Source organism: Equus caballus, chromosome 1 (genome assembly GCF_041296265.1).
Source record: "Equus caballus isolate H_3958 breed thoroughbred chromosome 1, TB-T2T, whole genome shotgun sequence".
Lineage (NCBI taxonomy): Eukaryota > Metazoa > Chordata > Mammalia > Perissodactyla > Equidae > Equus > Equus caballus.
In genome coordinates, this window is record NC_091684.1 from 118,383,948 (window position 1) to 118,403,806 (window position 19,859).

The 19,859-nt window shown below is 53.1% G+C and overlaps 1 protein-coding gene and 2 long non-coding RNA genes across 5 annotated transcripts in view; 2 read left to right on the forward strand and 1 right to left on the reverse strand.

Moving 5' to 3' along the window:
• PCSK6 (proprotein convertase subtilisin/kexin type 6) overlaps window positions 1–9,140 on the reverse strand; it is a 181,088-nt gene extending 171,948 nt beyond the window's left edge. The window contains exon 1 of one of the 3 annotated variants that reach the window (XM_023651510.2): window positions 8,835–9,140. In XM_023651510.2, the coding sequence (XP_023507278.1) occupies window positions 8,835–9,119 (285 nt within the window). In that variant the 5' untranslated portion in view covers window positions 9,120–9,140. The remainder of the gene's footprint in view (window positions 1–8,834) is intronic. The other 2 variants (XM_023651513.2, XM_070268309.1) reach the window with 2 other exon arrangements.
• Window positions 9,141–9,314: 174 nt separating this feature from the next.
• On the forward strand, window positions 9,315–12,206 carry LOC138924292 (uncharacterized). The gene is made up of 3 exons (XR_011439220.1): window positions 9,315–9,516; window positions 11,882–11,984; window positions 12,074–12,206. It is a non-coding gene; the product is annotated as an uncharacterized lncRNA (long non-coding RNA).
• A 797-nt stretch (window positions 12,207–13,003) lies between these two features.
• On the forward strand, window positions 13,004–19,519 carry LOC138924295 (uncharacterized). The gene is made up of 2 exons (XR_011439234.1): window positions 13,004–13,171; window positions 19,291–19,519. It is a non-coding gene; the product is annotated as an uncharacterized lncRNA (long non-coding RNA).
• Window positions 19,520–19,859: the final 340 nt, after the last annotated feature.

The following is a 19,859-nucleotide window of genomic DNA, read 5'->3' on the forward strand; positions in this document are numbered from 1 at the left end:
GTGAGGAGCAGGGAGGGCCGCAGGGGAGAGGCTAGGAGGCAGAGGGGCCACAGGGAACTCGGAGTGAGGTCCTGGCTCCGGCTTGGAGGGCAGGCGATGAGAAAGGAGCAGAGGAAGGCTTTGCCTTCTCCCAGCCATGGGGACCATGGCCATAATCTGAGAGGAGGGTAGCCCCACCCGCCACCTGTCCATCTGGGAGACTCTGCCAAAGATCACCGGGGTGGACTCAGGCCCTCCACGGCAAGAAGGAGGTTCTGGCTTAATGAACACGGGAGACCATCTCTGAGAGTTGTCTACAACATGTTTTGAAACAAAAGAGAGAAAGTCTGGAAATCAAGGTCCCTTTCAAAAACCTGACTGCCAACACTGAACACGGATTCATCCACCCCATGGCAAATGCAGTCTGGCTCATCACGCAGAGCTCTGGGAGCCTGATCCAGCTGGGCTGTTCCTTCCCACTGAGAAGACGGATTCACCCAACAAGGACTCCTTAAGTGACTGACGTGGGCCAGTGACAGGAATTCAAGAGGCCCCAAGGAGGGTTAGGAAAATGAAGCGGACGGCCCCTCCCTGGCCGGACTCAGCAAGCAAGTCCATGTGCAACACGGCAGTGGGCCGGGGCTGTCGGGCCCTGCGGTGTGCGGCTGGTTTGTGCCCAAGCGGCCAAGAGGGAGACAATGAGACTGTTTCTTCCTCTCGGTGGTGCCACCGTCTTGACACTGAGGGCATTGATGGGCTGGTTACCATGGGAACCTGAGCTGCCGATCCCATCCCACAGAGCGTGAGTGAGGCTCCCTCCCGATAGCTGACGGCTATTCATCCCCGATCTTCACAGCACTGGACAGAGGGCCTTGTGCCTGCCGCCAGGTCTTCAAAATCCTCCAAGAGCAGAGGCACAAGGACATCAGGAAGCCCAGGGATTTGACAGATAATGGGACTCACGGGGTGGGAAGCATCCATGGTGGGCTGCAGAGGACTGCTGGGCCCTGCTCCATGGGTAGCTGATCTGAGTAGAAGCAAACTAGAGCATGACAAGGAGGGTCCTCCCCAAGCACAAGCACAAGAACAAGCATTAACCAGGAGGGGCCAGCCTGCTGAGCGTGATGCCAAAAAGCAAGGGATTAAGACAAACTATGGGTGGAGATGGTTCAGCCAGCCGACTTGCTGACCTTGCTTGTTCACAAATGCTCACACCCTTCCCTCCACTAAGAGGCTCTCCAGAGGCAGGGGCCATACCTTACTTATCTCTGAGGGCCCAGAACCAGTGAGAGCACACAAAGAACGCTCGCTCAATAAATGAGTGCATGTCCTCCAGCCGCAGGCTGCCCTGCGGTGACTTCTCCACCAACAGAGAAATGGCAGAATTGGAATTAACCTTAGAGAGCAGCCAGAGGACCAACTGTGAACTGACTCTCCCAGGAGGCCCAGAGCATAGTGGCAGAAACAGATAAGCCAACAGTCATGTTAGGGTGATGGGGGCTTGGGAGCCCAGAAGGGAGGTCCGCAGGGCTGAGGAAATCAGGGCAGGACTGCAGATGACCAGGAAAGATGAAGGGCTGACCAGGTGGATGGGAAAGCCATCCTAGGCAGAAAAACAGCATGAAGAAGCCTAAAAAGAAGGAAGAGCATGAAGAGGTTCAGCAGAGGTGGAGCTGGGGCCAGGGCAGAAGGCAGCAGGTGGGTGAGAGGAGGCCCTGCAGCAGCACAGACAGCTGAGGGGCACAGAGACCCCGGCCTGTGCGGGGCAGTGGCAGGGGAGAAGCAGGGGGACCTGAGAGCCATTCAGGAGACCGATGAGACGGGCTTGGTTATAGATCAGATGGGAGGCAGGGGAGTTGGGGAGGCAGCAGTGAGTTCCAGGCCTCGAGCTCAGGCACCAGGGCAGACGGCCCCTACTGTAAACAGGGACCACACAGCGAGGAGGAGGTTTCCAGCAAAGGATGATTAGTCCAGTTAATAATACGCAGAGTTTGAGCAACCGAGTGTGGCATCCTAGGAAGACTGCAAGGGGTTAGGGGTATTTTTCCCTGAAATATGGAGAGATGCAAGTAAGTTTCAACGCTGATAAGAAGGAACCGGTACCGACTATGCTGGACAGAGCAACACTAACATGCAGCACTGCGTGTGCAGGTGTACGTACACGAGTGTGTGCGCATGTGCCAGGTGGAGGGAAGGAGAAACAGTGGCGGGTGGGGTCCACACAGGCTCATTTGCCAGCAGCAGCAGAAAGCTGAAAGGCTTTCTTGCCTGATAGCTTACCCTTGTCTGAGAAGTCGGGATGAAGGCCACCTGCCAAGGTGGAAGGAGAGTCGGAGGGCTTGGCTTTGGGCCTTGGCCTGTCAGTTACCAGTCTGTGATCTGCAGAAGTCAGAACTGGACCCGAGGTCTCCTCACTACTAAGCAGGCCTGGCGACACCTCCCTGCAGCGTTGGCGGGAGGCTCCACGAGCAAGAGCACCCACACAGGAAACATTCACTGGGCATAAACACATGCCAGAGCTTCCGGTCAATGCCAAGACTGAGCTACAGTCTGAGAGCTGGGAGGGAGTCAGGCACTCAAGACAAGTAAGACTCCGAAGCCCTCTGCACGCAGGGCCCCCAGAGAGGAGGGAAGACACATCAGCGCCTGGCCTGGGCTGTGGAAGATCAGAGGAACTACTTTTTAGAGACAAAATCTGTACAGAGGCTCAGAGACTCAAAAGAGCCCAGAACATTCCCCAGTGTATCAACAGTCCTGCACGGCCCTGTTGGCAATCAAAGCCCGAGGCCAGGCAGGAGGCTTCATCCAGGGTCTGCAGGCCCTCCCACCCCATCACCAGCTCTGTGTTTCTGATCTGCACCCTTGCTTTCTGCCTAGAGGAACCCAAACTCTTCCAATGGACCAGTCAGCTGAGCCATCCACTCTGGCCTGATTCTGAGTCTTCTCTCGGCCACCCAGCTCCACCACTGCCACTCAGCTTCAGTCACCTTTCTCCAACACAGCCTCATGACTTACGAGGGCAGTCCAACCAAATAAAACCCTGTCCACTTAAATCTGTTACCACCTGAATAATGACGTCAAATGGGAGGGTATGATACCACGAGCTTCACAATCCCACTCTTGTCTGTACCCCCAGCTCCCACCCAGAATCTCTCTCCTTCCACTCCCAGGTCAGACACACACATGGCTCTTGGCTCAGAGCATAAGAGCAAGACAGCATCAGACTGAAAATCAATACTAGAGAACTAGGTCACAGGTGACTGCTACTCTGGGCTTCCTGGTATCCCTTCCAAGCCCCTAAAACTCCAGTTGGAACAAGTTCTCGTCCATTATTTTAACACCTGGCTAAAGCCTCAGCTTATTTTTCATTATAAGAACAAGCCCTCTGCAGCATGACAATTGTCCTCTGCTGACAAGTGAACTACCCAGGCCCACCCAAAATTCTGGGCCAGGTATGTCCTGTTCAGTAGCTATTTTAAGTAAAACTATTTAAGGCAAGTTCAAAATCATTTAAGGCTCTTAGATCTTTTAGGGCCCTGGGAGCCAGCCTGCCTTTTTTATGTTCAGACTCAGAACCAACAAATTAGCTCAACACCTGAGGCAAAGCAAAAACGCAAGGGACCGTATGGCATCTAAGTGCCACCCTTAAGATAAACACCACTTCTGAAAGCTGCACATGCTGAGCTGTTGCGATTTGGTTTGTGAGAATATCTTGTTGCCATCCTTTTCACGTAAATGACTTGTCCCTTCTCCCGCCACCAGCGTCAAAGGTAACAATATATACAGGTTAGCGTGAAGGCGATCTTCACCACCAGATGACTCCAAGGAGAAAGAAGCCCAGTAGAGGGAGAGAGTGATGGCTGGGAGTGGGGTTCCTGGGTCCAGCTCTGCTCAAACAGACCTGTCATCTGCAACTAGGCATTCTGTTTCTCTAGGTCACCATTTCCTTGACAAGTGGATGGGCCCAGCCTCAGAGGTCTAAAGCAGGGGCTTCTTACCCTGGGCCCACAGACACCTGTATGTCCTTGGACATGCTTCAGATGATCCAGGATCACCGTGATATGTGTATGATGTGCATTTTTCTTTTCCTTTTTTCCCTTTAACATTTCATGTGCATCTTATATACGTGTGTGTGTGTGTAGGTATGGATATATGCACGTGTGTATATGTGTGTATATATGCACATCTGTATACATATGTATGTATTACCATATATATAACACATTCCGATACAAAGAAAGAAAAGTAAAAAATGCTTAAACACAATTTTGTACATAACTTCTATATTATATATACATATGTACCTATATGTGTGTATTGTGAATTAGAACACTGCAGATAAAGTCTGACATTCCTCTCCCCAGTTTCTTTCCCCTCCCTCCCTTCTCAGAGGCTGCTACTACTGAGAACTTGATGAGATCCTTCCTACATGTGTACACATTCATAAATAACATAGAATTGCTGAGTGTGGTTTTTAAAGTTTAAATAAATACTATCACACTGTGCATCTATCTACAACATGCCTTTTCCACTCACCATTATTTTTGAGACACATCTATGTAGATACATTAACATACCTAGTTAATTCCTTTCCAACTACTGTACAGTATTCCATGGTGTGACTATCTTGATTTATTTCTCTATTCTTCTAGAGATGAATATTCAGATTCTGTTCCCTTTCATTTAAACAACGCCTCTGTGACATTCCTATACAACGCTCCTTGGGCACTTGTGCAAGAGTTTCTCTCCAGTAAAAGCCTAGATGTGGACTTGCTGATGCAGTTCGACCTCACTGTGGACTGTCAAATTGCTCTCTGAAGTCGTTATACTAATTTCCACTTCCACCAGCAGCATTTGAAAGTTTCGTTGCTCTACATCCTTGTCAACACTTGATACTAACACCTTTCCACATTCGCCACCATGTTCGCCAGTCTGACAGGCGTGAAGGGAGATGACTGCCTTAGGTTGTGCTGCCCCATAACTCCTGGGGAGGCAGGTCTTTTCTCACACTCATTGGCCATTTGAATTCCCTCTTTACTGAATTCTCTCTTCATATACTTTCTCCTTTGTCTGCCTGGCATTGATCTTTTTCTTAAATGACAATGACCATTGATAAATTTTTATTTATAGTTTTTTAAATGATCTATGCACTAACCTGTTACATGTTATAAATACTTTTCCTAGTCTGTTACTTGCTTTTTAATTGTTACAACGTCTTTGTTATACAGAACTTTTAACGTATCAATCTCTTCCTTTTTATATTTGTACCTTTTGTGTCTTATTTAAGAACCCGTTTCCTTTCTCAAGTTCACACAGTATTCCACTATATAACTTCTAGACGTGTTACAGAGATTCGGGTCTTCCATCCTATCTGGAATTTGCTGTTGTGTAATACGAGGTGAGGAGCTGATCGTTTTACCATATGGAGAGTCAGTTCTCTCAGCACAGTTTATTGAATTTTCCATCCTTCCCTATCCGTTTGTAACTCTCCTGCGTGCACATACGAGTCCCCATATATGCCTGGGTTTGAGTTGATTCCACTGACAGACGGGATCACTACTGGGCCACTGTCGAACTCTTATGATGCCCACACTTTATGGTAAGTTTTCTCTCTGGTAGAGCATGCCCTCTCCTTGTTCTTTCTGAAGTGACTCAGGCATTCTGGGAACTTACTCTTCCATATCAACTTTAGAATTTGTGTTATTTCATGTTCCATATAAAATCCTCGGCACTTCAACTAGATGACACTGAAATTATAAATTAATTCAAGGGGACCTGTGATAATCGGTCCTCCTATCCATGAACAGAATCTATCTCTTCATTATTCAGACCTTTTTGTTTTCAATAATTCTTTCAAATATTTTGTACTTTTCTCCTTGAAAGTCTAATACTTTTTAAAATTTATTCCTAAATATCTAATGGCTTTTATGCTAGAGTGAATTACAATTTCCTTTATTTTCTCGGATGTTCCTATCGCATAGGTAGCTATTGTTGATCAAGCAATGCGCTTAACTCTCTTACTAGTTCTAATAGTTAGTCTCTAGGTTCTCCTGGATTATCCATATAGTTATTTATGTCATCTGTCAATAATGACATTTAACGCTTCCAAATTCTTTTTTTTTTTTTAATTGTGGTGCAATATCTGGGCCCTCCGGAATAACAATGAATAGAAGAGGAAAAAGAGGCTGGTTTGTCTTGTTCCTGATGATGCATATTTTTCAACGGAGAGGGTCCAGAGCCTTTACCAGACTCTGAAAGGCACCCATGCTTCAAGAAAGGTGAATAACCACAAGTCTAAATTACCTTCGCATCATGTAAAATAAACGGAATGGGGTTACTAGTTGTATGAAAGAGAGCAAAACAATCAAGCCAGAACTTAGGGCATTGCAAAGACCCATGAGAAAAGTAGGGCTGGGAGCCAGGGCTGGTCCCAGGCATACCACTAAGAGCTCATTAAGGATTTAGGGAACAAGTCACACTAAGGAGACCTTAGCCCAGAGAATACAGTAGGAGACAAGAGCAGGGCGCATAATCATCAGAGGTGATACATACTTAGTGTGTGGGCACAAACTGCTCCCATCCCTGGTTTCACCTCAGTTTACTCATCCATAAGTCAAAGCTAATAATATCTACACCTTATTTATGAGTCACAAATTCTCCCGGCTGAAAAAGGCAAATAAGGTTTTTAAAGAGTTCTTATTGAGTAGGTACAGGTTGGAATGCTCCAGGCCTTTTCCACATTAGCAGTGCACTTGGGGGAGGGAGAAAAGCTGGTTTTGGAATAAAGAGTAATAGGCCCTCCTTGAGTAATCTCACACACACACACACAAACACACACACACACACACGCCTCTGAGTTGGCTCCTATCCCCAACCAGCTAATCCCTCAGTTTGTGAATGTCTCCACAGTGTCACCCCCAGCACCGTGCGTACCAAGCTAAGGGACCAGGCTGTGTGGAGTTCACCCTGGCTGCACTGTACAGAGCTGGGGAGACTCTGAGACACTCCCCAGAATGTCCCGGGTGGAGGGGCACATGCCGGGAGGAACATTCTCTCCCACAGGCAAAATGAGGACAGCTGACTTTGTGCATAAGCAACTCAGTGAGACTGACAGAAGTTGTTTCAAAGACCCAGTATTTTTTATTCCCGTGGACAGGAATTGTGAGGGGAAGTTACTGGGCCTCTCTCTTGCAATGTCCAAGAGCTCACAGCTCAACTTCAGTTTCCCTCTACTCCTTTAATTATAGGAGCCAGAAACCTGGGCACTTCGTAATTTACCGTGCAGTTTAAGAGTCACTTTTAGCTGAAGACAAACTGCTGGGCCACCTGAGCAGAGCAGTGAAGTGTGGCCGGAGCTGGGGGCCCTAAGCAAACACAAGAAGCAATGAATAGGGCTGGAACCTTGAGGGGCATCTTCAGGCTGGACCATCAGCCAGGGAGATTTAAGAACGACAGAGAGAAACGAAGCCAGTGCTACCCAAAGGCAAACTCTTAAATCACAGGATATTTGAAGAGACTTGAATGGTCGGAAAAAAAAAAAAAGATGTGATGGTTTTCTTTCAGATAACACTGACCCACCATGTGAAGCACAGTTCAAACTGCAGGATCGACTTTTCCGAAAGGCCGCACGAGTCACGTTAGCAGCATCCACAACCGACTCAGGATGCAGAGAAGGTGTCATCTACCACACTTTGCTGGCTTCTGTCACAGATAATGTTGAAACTAAATTTAACACTGCCTGGCACTAGGGTCTGAATTACGAGCCCTGCTTCCCTGTCACTTCACTTGATCCTCTAAGCGTGTAGTTTGTAGGAGACCTGTTAACTGCACTAAGAGGTCCCCTGGTGGGACACACACTTCAGCCTGCTGAGGCCCCTCCACGGGCATAAATCAGGATCACTCTCCCACCCCCACTCCACGGGGTTGGGGCAGGAAAAAGGGACCTGCCTCAGCATCCTTTGGAGCTATGCCGCCTTCCTGCCCGGGATTTGTCCCCATTGCTAACTGACAGCAGTAATGACAGCCCAGGCCTTGGGAGGGTTACTGGCTCCACCGCCAGGGTCAGGCCCTGCGCTGGCACTTTGCTGCCAGACAACACTGGATCGTTCCAACAACTGCACGCGGTACACACTGTCACGACTTGCCAAAGATCACAGGGCTAGTAAGCTGGAGAGCTGCCATTAGAATCACGCACAGAAGCCCAGAAACAAAGCAAACTCCCCCCAAGGCCGGCGGGGTTTTAAACGCAGGACCCCTGCCGCCAAACCTTGGCACGGCTCCTGGGTCCCACGCTGTCGGGAAAGCCACCTTGGCGGCGTCTCCCAGGCGCAGGCACCGGGCCGCCCTCCCTCCGGGAGACCGATGGAGCGCGGCTCCCGAGACGCGGGGCCATGCGCTCGTCACCCAGCGAGCCCCAGCCACCCTGGCGCGCGCACCGGGTCGGGGGCCCCGCGCCGCCCGTCGAGGGCAGAGGGCCCGGCGTGGCAGAGGCGGGGTCCCGAGGCCAGGGAGACCTTGGTGGGCACTGAGGACAGCGCCGGCGGGCAAAGCGCGGCGCCCGACACAGGCTCCCACTGCCGCCCAGCCGGGCAGGTGTCCGCGCCGGGCCACCCCTCCCCGGGAGCTGCCCCGGCCGCCGGGCCTGCAAGGGCGTCTCTCCGCAGAGTGTCCCGCGCGCCGCGCTCCCCGGCGACTCCCCGCAGGGCGCCTCGGCCGCCCCCGGCCGCGCGGGCCGAACCAACCCGGAGCCCTGCCCGCTCGCGGCCGCGGCGCCGACAGCCCGGCGGAGACGCCCCGTCGCGCCGTGCCCGCAGCTGCCGGCAAAGTTTTCGGCGCGCGGGGCCGGTCGCACTCACCTGGCCCAAGTTGAGGTAGCCATGCGCCGCGGCCACGCGGGCCGCCGCGGCCGGGCCGCCCAGCACTTGCACTGCCCAGTGGTTGGTGTAGACGGGGCGCGGCGGCGGCGGCGCGGAGCAGGCGGCGGGCAGCGCGAGCAGCAGCAGCCAGCGCCAGGGGCGCGGCGCGAGCGGCCGGAGTCCTGGCCCGCCGGCGCCCCCCGCGTCCGCGGCAGCGGGGGCGGCGGCGGCGGCGGCCCGGGGCGGCGGCCGGGGCCCGGGCGCAGGCGGCGCGCGCGGAGGCATGGCAGCGGCAGGCTCGCGCGGCGCCCGAGCGGCGAGTGCGCCGGGGGGTGGGGTGCCGCCTTTTAAAGCCGCTCCGCGCCGCGCCGGGGAAGCGCCGCCGCCGCCGCCGCCGCCGCCGCCGCTGCGGGCGGGAGCGAGGAGGAGGAGGCGGCCGCGGCGCGTGCCCGCCGCGCGGCCCGGTGGCGCCCCTGGCCCGCGCGCTGGCTGCCCGCACGGGGCCCGCCGCAGGCTCGGACCGGGCGGCGCGGCGGCGGCGGGGAGGCCGAGATGCCCCCCACCGGGAACTTCTCGCAGACTTTCGGGGCTTTCGGGACACAGACCTGCCAGGGCGCCCGGAGCGGCGGCCTCGGCCCCGCGTGTTCTAGTAGGAGCCGGGAGGGCCCCGGGGGCATCTCAGGTGAGTCCAGACCGGCGGGCTCAGGCCGGCGCCCTCCCACCTCTCGGGCGTCTGGAGGCCTCCTTCACTTGGCCGGCTCTCTCAGCCTGAGACGGTGGGCTTGCAAGAGTTCTGGATTCTAGGGGTCAGAAGCCACAAGGAAATATGGGGTCTGGGCCCTGCCCAGAGAAGGCCTGATGGAAGGGGCACGTTGAGTGGGGCGAAGACGTGTGACAGATTAGCTGGGTTCCGTGAGCATACAGGAGAAACCTGGCGGGACAGCCCCAGGACTACAGCCCACCTGGGGACGCAGGCGATGCAGGTGACTCCCCACGCTGTCCACTTCATATCTGTGTGACCTTGGCCAAGCTGTGCTTCTTGAGCACAGCGCTCCACCTGTAATGGGGATGACAACAGTTTCTACCCCATAGAGCTGTTTTGAGGACCGCATGAGCTCTTGCCATGCAACAAGTTGTCAATAAACGTTTGTTTTTATGAGCCGGCGGGCTGCCACATGGTGGGTGTTCACTGGTTGGGTAAACTCTTAAAAGCTCCCACCGAGCTGGGACCAGTCAGTGAGAAAGTGAGTTGAATCGTCCTTGCCCCTGCTGCCTGGAGTCGCCTAGAATCCAGTGGATAAGTATTTGGTGCGCCCTGGAGAATTTTGGAAATGTTTACACTGTGAATAAGCAAATGGTGAGAGGTGAGGATCGCTTTGGGATTTCCTCTCCCATTCCCTCCAAGATCCGCTGGCCCCAACTGGCCCCATGTGGAAAGTAAGCCTTTACCCTGATCAGTACAGGAGGGGAGACAAAGGATAGGCTGAGCGGGCCTTGAAGCGGGGAGGAAGCTGCGGGTCTGCTGCTCAGTTCCCAGGAGCACTCCCTTTTGTTTGGAGTGCTGTCTAGAACCCACTAGAGTCTCTAGCTTGGCAGGTAGAGGGTGGGTGATGAGGGGTCGGAGGGGGTGGGGAGAGAGCAGGATCCGTGGAGATGGCTTCCCCAGGTCTTTTCCAGCCTCCCTCTCAGGAGCCCTTTGGTTTCGTAACTCACATGATTCATCCTTTCTGCAGGCGTGAGTCACCCCGATGGAGGTGGGAGAAGGGGAGGCGTGGTGGGAGGTGGTGGGGGAAAGCCAAATCCTTGTTCACAAGGGCTCCTGCCAGGGGCCCCTCTTGGAACCTGGGGATTGATCTCCCACACCTTCTTCCCTTTTCTGCACTGGATGCAACTCCCCTCCACCTTTTCCCTTCCCTGGCCAACTGGGGTCAGCTCTCTGGGCAGACACTCTGCAAGGCCTGCCCCATGCTGCAGAATGTAGGCCCCTTTTGTCCCTCCTACAGATGACCTAGACTCTCGCCTGCTGCTGCCCACTTAAGAGACAGAAGGCCCTAACACAAACTGGGCTGCCCTAGAGGAGACCCCACCACCCCTGTTGGGCAGAAACAGTACCCAGAACCTTCAGCCCGTTTCTTCCCCATGTCACCCTGGCTGCCCACAGAGGAGGGACACTGAGCTGAGACAGGGGCCAGGATTAGAAACCTCACTCTGTCACTTACCAGCAGTGCCTCTGGGTGACACCTCTCACCTTTCTGGCCCCTGTTGACTGGACTGTCTCTTGGCCCTGTCCCGGATCCTGTGCTGTCCTTGGAGTATGTGGCCCTTTTCAAGATAATGCTCTGCTGCACATAATCTAAGTTATTATGAAGCAGCTTGAGCCTCCCAAGAGGGCACCCCCACGGCAGCAGTGATTTTGACAGGCAGAGATAAGGGCTTTTCCATAATAATTTAGTAGATTAAGGGATTCAGCCCACTGAACTGAGAGGAGACTGAAATGCATCTGAATTTTTATTTGGAGAGATCTGAATTTATTTTATTAACAGATCTGTTCCTTTTGGGCTAAACTTGCCATTTATTGTGCAAGTGGTTGGGCAGGCAGCATCTTGGCTTCAGCGTTTTAGGAAGACCAGCTTCCCAAAATGAACATCCTAAATCAAATTGCCTCCTGTGGGTTTCCTATTGATTTACACGATGACAGGCTTAGCTCAATCACAGTACCAGCCCTCTGCATTGTGATAGGATCTGTAATAAAACTTGGCTCGTCTTCCCGCAGGGAGGGGATTTACTGCTCACTCGGGCTCCAGCTCTCCAGATGGCCCTTAGGGCCGCACAGCTCTGTGGAGGGCCTGCCGCCTCCCTATGTCAGCAGGTCTGGGGATGGACAGGACATGGACCAGAAGGGTGATTGGAGCCTGGTCATATTTCTAAAGTTTTAGAAAACACTAATTCAGAAGTGTGATAGTTATATTAGCATCTTCCCAATTCAGACAAGAGGAGGCGACATCACTGGGATGATGATACTGAATTATGTGTTCTCATGCCTACAGTTGATCCCTTTACAGCAAGTACAGGATTGCACAGCTGGGGCCAAGGAATGCCCAGTACTGCCAGGACCACTGGATGGCAGAAGACTTCACCTAGCCTCTGGCGGTGCGTTGAAACAGAATTTGATCCAGAAATTGCCTCCTTTTAGGCAATGGACACTTTACTGAAAAATTGCGTTTCTGGAAATGTGCTAGGTTCAACGGGCCAGGGTGGCATCACTTAAAGAGTGTCTAATGGGCACCACCTTCAGGCTATTGGAGAAGAGCATGCACTTGAAGCCCAGCTTCACCACTACTGAGATGCAAACTCAGGCAAGTTGCTCCAGCATCCTGCTGGAAATGGCAGTAATGATGCTGTCCCCGGGCAAGGGGGCTGCAAGGCCAATGGGAGATGATACGTGCGAAGCCCCTTGCCCGGCACCTGGCACCTAGTAAACACTCAACAATGACAACAGTGACCACTCTTCCCCTGGGCACCAGAGCCCTCCAGTGAGATGGAATGGGTGAGGCTGCACACTCTGTCCCTCTGGGGGGTTCACGGGCATATAAACGTTCCTTCCTTCAGCCATGCCTCGTTGCACGTTTTCTCACATGTTAACATCCCTGAAATCAGGGTACATCTCACAGCTGGTACTTTGCAGTCACCACTGGCCTAGAGTGAAATCGAGTTCTTCTAGAAAGCGTTTGCTTCTGCCAGTGATCTGGGGCCCCAGCTCCCGAGACCCCTTGGAGACCACATGGGTGGTATGACCCTGGACTAGGAACGAGCTTATGGTTCAAATGATCAGTACAGGGCATTTCTCTGGATTTGTCCCTCCTCTGTCATGGGCAAGATAGAGACCAGAGGGTTCCTTGCTGTCCCTCTCTGTGTGAGGGGCTTATTTCTCATGTTCTCCCACACAGTGTCCCCTTTCCTTGTTACAGCTTTCTGGAGGGGTCCCCTGTGAGGCTTCCCAACATGGACATTTTTCTTTCTTAGTCATACATAAAATCCTGATGCATCTTCCAGTGGAGGGTGTCTCTTAGATTTGATGAGATATTGGTATTAAGGCCTTCAAGACATATTGCAGCAAAGATACCTGTTTAACTCTCTCAAATGCATTTGGCCTTTGTTTCTCCTAGCAGCTGTTAACATCCTACAGACAAGGTACAGAGAATACGGTGTTTACTGAAAATCTGCTGTGAATCCTCCAGGAAGGCAGAGGCTCTTCTGTTGCTGGGTAGTTTGAATTTCCAAAAGCTACCTTTCTGTTGGGAGAACACCTGGATGCTTCGGACGCAGGGTGTCCAGAGGTGCGATGCCCGAAGGGACCCGCAGAGGCATTCCTTAGAGCTGACAGCCCCCCACCCCCAGCCAAACCCAGATAACACACAAGGTCCCTGGCCTGGGGGACAGGAGATGCTGACCCAGATGCCACACACAGCGAATGGGCCTGGGACAAGGGAGGGCCCAGGAAAGCGTAGACCTCTGCCTCCCTCCCACCCCGTCCCAGAGAAACCTTTCCCTGGGCCCTGTATTTCTACTAACCAGGGGTAGCCCAGCTGGCTCCACTTATCTGCCTTTCAGGTTTTATTTTCTCTCTTTTTCATTTGTCCCAAATCCCACCCACAGCTGCTCCTGCTGGCAGTGGTGGATCCGGAGTCTTCCTCCCCATCCTTCTCTGTGCTCTGCCTTCCCCTCTGTGTCCTGCCCCTTTGTCTCGCCATCTCCTCAGTGTGTGCTCCGGTTCATATGGGGCTCTACTCCTTTCTGTGGGGATGTTTGCCCTTCTGGGGTGGGGAGGGCGTGGAGTAGCTTGAAGCCCACTCCACTCCCACCCAGTCTTTGATTCTGTGGTTAGACTCCCCCTTTATATCTAGATCCTCATTATCTTAAGAAAAAGGCTTGTGAAAACTACTTCTCCTAAAAACAGTTATCTTAGATCTAGCAATTATGTCTCTCAATCTTCCTTTCATAAACACCCACATGAAAATTTAGTGTCAAACAAAGAATTTAGGAGCAAAAACGCTGAAACTCCCTCAGAAGCTCTTCTCAACTAAGAATGAGAGCTTTGCAATTTATCTGGTTTTCCTTTTTGCCTTGGCTTCCAGGAGGCTCAGAGCCACATGTGTTAGAAAATCATAATTGTTTATTTCCTCCTTGCTGCAGCTGTTAGGATGCCTTTGGTTACAAGTACTGGAATACCCAATGAAAAGGAGTGTAAACCATAAGGACCGTTTATTATTTCACGAACTGGAATTTGGTGACAGGTGGATCCAGGGTTGTTAATTCAGGGTTCAAGATAGCTCTTCTGTACTTTGCCTGGCTTTCTCCTCATGTGCCTAGATAACTGCCACAGATTGGGCATCTTTCAAGATAGCCTCCAAGGAAGGAAGGGCAGGAATGAGCTTCCCTCTCTTGAGTGTTTCTCATCTCCTTAGGGAGGAGACACCCAGAACACCCAGCTCATTTCCCCTCAGGCCCCGTTGGCCACCCCCCTGCCAAGTCATCATTGACAATGCGAACAGGGTGACCCAGCTTAGTTTGTGTCAGTCTTGGTTTTTCTCCTGGGGAAACATTCCCCAAGCACATTACTGCCCCAGATTGAGCAAAACCAGAGATGTGTTAGGAAGAGGTGGCTCCAGGTGGGCCCCCAGCAGGTTTATCTCCTCTCAGTTTCTATTGTATCGCCTTCATACAGATTCTGTTAGGCACACAGCAGACGGCAAGTGAATAGCTAGTGAAAAGGAGGGAAAGAAAGGAGGGAGGGAGGAGCCACCCAGACCCCATGCCATGCAGACCCTCAGGATTGCCTTGTGTTTTCCCCAAGTCCAGCATATCAGCGGCAAGGTATGTGTTGTGTTCCTGTGTGGAGACATCACTTTCACTCCAGGATGAGTTTCAAGTTTGTTGCCTGAATACTTTTCCCAAGTGAGAGTAAATTAGGAACTTGAGCTCCTGCCATAGTCACGGCAAATGGAGCAAGGCAGAAGATGGGGTGGGAGTCGGGGGTTGCAGGCACGTACCGGAGAGAAGAGGAGCTAGAAGAAAATGAGTCCTTTCTAGATAAGAATCATTATGAGAACCCTAGCGCATAAGCAGATAATAGGGAAGTGCATCTCAGGATGTAAATGAAGTGGCCTGGCTGGTAAGGTGGAGCAGTCGGCTGCCTGGCTTCTTCCTGGAAAGTTACCTGTCTTGGAAAGTGATCCCACCCTATAGCTTCTCTCTTCCCCCAAGGAAACAAAGGCCAGAAGGCACGAACACATCAGTTTTCTGTCCTCCTGCCCTTGGGGTCTCCCTGCCCCTCTCAAAGCCGCCCCTCCCTTGTTGCCCCAGACCCCAGAGGATACCTCCCTCTGTGGGATCTTGCTCTGGCAGTTACCCACCCTCCGGATTTAATCCTTTCCCTAGATGCTCCCTGAGCCTACAAAGGCGCCCTCACCTCGTGCCCCTGCACACCACCTCTCTTTCTCTCCCCCTGTCTTCACCACCCAGGCCTTGGAAAAAGCCACTCACTCTTCACCTGAGAGTCACTGTGGACCCAGCTCTCCACTGACTGGGCATCTGCCCCCACAGCCAACGTGGCCGGAGAAGAAACAAACCACTGTGTCTCCTTGACACTCCTCACCACACCCCTCTGCAGTCCGGCTGAATCCCCCTTTTGTCCACAACTGTTCTCTCTTCTTCCTTCAATTCCCACCCCTCCTCCAGCCTCACTCTGGGCTGCCAGCCCCGCTTCCTTCTTAACATCTTTCTCAGAAGAGGCCTTCTTCCCCATGCACCTGCCGTGCCGGCTCTGCCTTCCCACCGCTGCTGTCGAGGGGGCTCCTGCTCCTCCTGAGGGTTTCCCCTCCAGTCCCCTGCTAACCCCACCGCATGGCAGTTACTGAAGGGGTTCCTGCACCCATTCTGAGTTCTCTCTATGTACTTAACTCTGATGAATTTCTCCTGCTGAATTGTCTCTGTTCACTTAGCAACATGCTATTGTTCCATCCATCTTAAAACAAAACTCTCTCTCCCGCTACCCTCCCATTTCTCTGCTTCCCTTCTTAGCAAAACAAAACTCTCGAAAGAAAGAGTTGTCTCTACTTGCTGTCTTAATTTCTCTCCTGCTCTTTCTCAGACCCACTTCAATCAGGCCACACCCTCTCTGCTCACCCCCGCGCTCTCTCACGGTCACCAGCAGCCCCCGGGTTGCTAAATCCAGTGGTCAGTTCTCAGCCCTCCTCCTAGGAGCCCTTCCTGCTTGTCCTGCAGCATTCCTCATGTGGCCTCCAGGACACCCCTGCCCACCTCCTGTTCTCCTCTGACCTCAGCGGCTGCTCCTCTCAGTCTTCACTGCTGGTTTCTTCTCAGCATCAAGTACCCCAAGGCCCAGTTCTTGGGCTTCTTCTCTCTTCTCTCTACCCCTACGCCCCTGATGATGTCCACCATTCTCGTAACTGAAGATGCCCGTTACATGCTGTGGCTCCCAACATGTATCGCTGGCTTGGACCTTGCTCCTGAGTTCTAGGCGGCCAGCAACTTCTCCATTTGGGCGTCTAAGGCACATCACAAAAAACTGCACTCCTGATCTCCACCCACTCCATCCCCAGTTTTCCCCATCACAGTGAAAAGCAACTCCACCCTACAGTCCTCCTTGACACCTCCTCTCACACCCGCTGCCGGGCTGTCAGTGAATCCGGTTGTTTCTACCTTCAAAATCCACCCAGAGTCTGACGGCTTCTCACCACTCCCTCTGCCCCCACCCCAGATCAGATCACCCTTGCCGCTCACCTGGTGTAACTCAGCAGCCTCCTAGATGCCTTCCCTATTCTGCCCTTGCCCCCTTGAATCAATCCTCAACTCGGAGGATCATGTGAAAACAGAAGTCAGGCCACTCCTTGGCTCAAAATTCTCCCACAGCTTCTAGTCTCATGCAGGGCAAAATCCAAAGTCCTTACAGGGCCCCAAAGATCCCGTATGCTCTACCCCCAACCCCGCCCCACCACACACCGTGGAGTCTGTCAGATGCTAAAAGAGCTTTGAGCTGCATGGTTCAGGCTTTCTGAAGGAAGTGACTTTTAAGCTGAGCTCAAAGAAATAAACAGGAAATAGCCAGATGAGTGGACCATCAGTCAGGTCTAAGTGGGAAGGCAGAAACCATACCAAGTATTTACAGTGGAGGGAACTGGTGACACAGGCGATGGAGGAGCTGAGATGGGGGGGTGAACCCAAGAGAAGCACAGTCTCTCCCAGGTGGGTTACCATGTATTACCCAGCTCGAGGCAGAGCTCCTGGCATGGGACCAGCACATGCAAAGGCCCTGAGGCAGGAAGAAGGTGGTGTGGTGGAAGAGACAGAGGGGCAGGGGCATTGATAATGAAAGGAGGGTGGCATGAGAGGGGGCAGGAGGGATGGCCAGAGGCAAGGCTATGACAGCTTCGTCAACCCTGGCAGGAATATGGACTTGATTCCAAGAAGAGTAGAAAGCAGAGGAGGGACACTCTCACTGTTCCAACCAGCCTAACCTCAGTGGCTCTGACACCTGTCTCTGCAGCCTTTCTCTGTCTTCAGCAGGCCACCCCTCGGCTCCCACATCTTTAGCTCTTTACTCAACATCTCCACTGTTTCTAGCCTCTGAAACCCAGAGCAGCCTATACTAGCCTCCTCACTTCCACGCTGCCCGGACCTGGCCTCCAGGGCCCCCGGGGCATCCACAGAACTGTCGTTCCCTCAGTGACCCCAGTGGTCTCTGCCTGACTCCTGCCTCTCTTACCCGTCCCCTCCTCGCCATCCCTAGGCTCCCATCCCAGCTGAGGTCCTCACGGGCCAAGGGCTTTCTTGACCACTTCCCACGTAGTCTCTCTGTCCCCAGCCCACTGCCCCTCAACACACCGTCTTACCGTCTTGGTTCCTAAGCACTCTTGTAGCCTACTTACATCATCGCAAGACTCTCGACAGTCAGGGTGGAGACCGAGCTTGAGGGCGCAGCCCTCACGGCCTTTAGCAAGCTGGCACTCTTTCTAGCTCTCCCTGCCCCACCGTGGGACCAAACGCGGTTCCCAAATGGACCAGCCATTCAGGCGCGGGCAGCTTGGCTGTCACCAGTTCCTCCCTGGGCGGGCCTTCCTCCCCTCTCCTCCCGCACACTGAGATTCATCCTTGCATGCCCACGCCGGCTGCAGGTCACCTCTGTGAAGCCTTCCTTAAGGCAAAGTCCCCCTCCCACACTCCGCCCTCTCTCTCTTTGTCCCCAGGCAGAATTGCTCACCTGGCTGTATGGCCTTATGTTTTGGGGCCCAACTGTGAGGACTGGTAGTGGAATCGCTCACACCCAGCTCAGTGCCCAACTAGGAGTTGGGTCTCAGTAGCTGCTTTTCATCTCACGGGGCTCCCTGGGCCCCCCTTTCCTGGCAAGATGACCCCTCAGACCCAGTGGTCTTGCTCAACCCTTGTTGTCTGACATGGGTAGGCTGGGCTATGAAGGGAATCCAGTAGGTTTAAAAAAATTCCATTGGTGCCCTGGATTTTCCCCATAAATGTGATAGCCAGCTATAATCCTAAATGTCACTCCTTCCAGGTTCTCTTTCCCTCAATATTAGGTGACAGTGATTTTCCTAAAAGGTCAGGAACTGAAGACCTGACTGTAGGTGTCCCGAAGCCAGCAGCAGACACAGGGCCAAGGGCAGCAGGGTCTGGGGCTCAGTTCCTGCCGACCAGCCAGTGACCAGGGCACACTTCAGGCCTGCTGAGCAGGGCCTGCAGGAGTGCAACAGGGGTTCCTGAAGCGTCAGTGCATTCGGTGAAAGAAGGGCGCAGTAGATGAGGGAAGGCTGGTGACCACAGGCCCCAAGAAGCAAGACACAGAGAACTTCACCTTCCTTTCCACATGCTGTGGTGATTTTCTGCGGATTTTGGCATAACTTCATGCAGGGTTGCCTTAGTGTGGGCTTCCGCGGTCCCGTCTCTGAGGCAGGGTGGGACGATGGTTAGGGGTGTGGGCCTTGGGCTGAGTGTGGAATTCAGCTCAGCACTTGCTGGCTGTGTCACTTTGGACAGGTCACTTGTCCTCCTCTGCCTCAGTTTCCTCTACCAAAGATGGGATGTAAAATGGTACCTCCTGGTGGTGAGTGAGGTCATCCATGCAGGACGACTGGGGCAGCGCCGGCAGCTAGCGAGCTGGCTGCACACCTCCCCAAGGCACGTGTCCTTGGTTTGGCAGACGCTGGCAGGGTTGTGTGACAGCAGAAGCGTGGGGCGGTGGGGCGTCGTGCCCAGTTACTAAACCTCAATGGTTCCCGTTATCTTGCTTGATCTACGTGGTGGATTTAGGACTCCCAAAAATCTGCTTGAGGCTTTTTATATCCTCTTCACTATTTATAGTCGAAACTCTCCCAAATCCACAGCCCAGCCCACATCGCTCCTGCTATGCTTTCTCTCCACCCAGACTCACCAGCAGCAGGGAACAGAGCTGCGTGGTCTGTGGTCCCGGCCAGCCCTCGCTCCTCCTCCTCCAGGAGTGAGACCCAGGAGCCCCTCTGCCCTTAGCGGGTCCTGCCACGCTGAAACCTGCCATCGTGTCCGCTTCCCCCCCACTCCGAGGAGCTCCTGCCATGCCACCAATTCCTGCCATTCCATACTGTGTTTCTTAAAAGATTGAAAATTTCGTAGCCAAACAACATGTCTGTGGCTCAAATGATTCTGTGTCTGGCTCTCTTCATCTGGATTGGGGCTGATTCCCTTCTTCTTCTTTCTCTGTCTGAGCGCTTTCTCCCTCCATCCTGTTAAATTGAGAGAAATCAGCAAAATGAGCAGCGTGCTCTCTCCTGAGCGTGTCGCCATCACAAGTGGCAGGTGGTCCCTGTCGTTGAGAAGAAAACCTGATTCAGTCCTCATCCTTGGGAAGCTTCTCCCTCACAGCAAGACGCTGCGCCTCTCAGGTCGAAGCTCGCGGCGGACTTGCGTCACAGAGCAGGGCCACGAGGCAGCATGACAGGAAGTGGTGCTCAGGTGCTG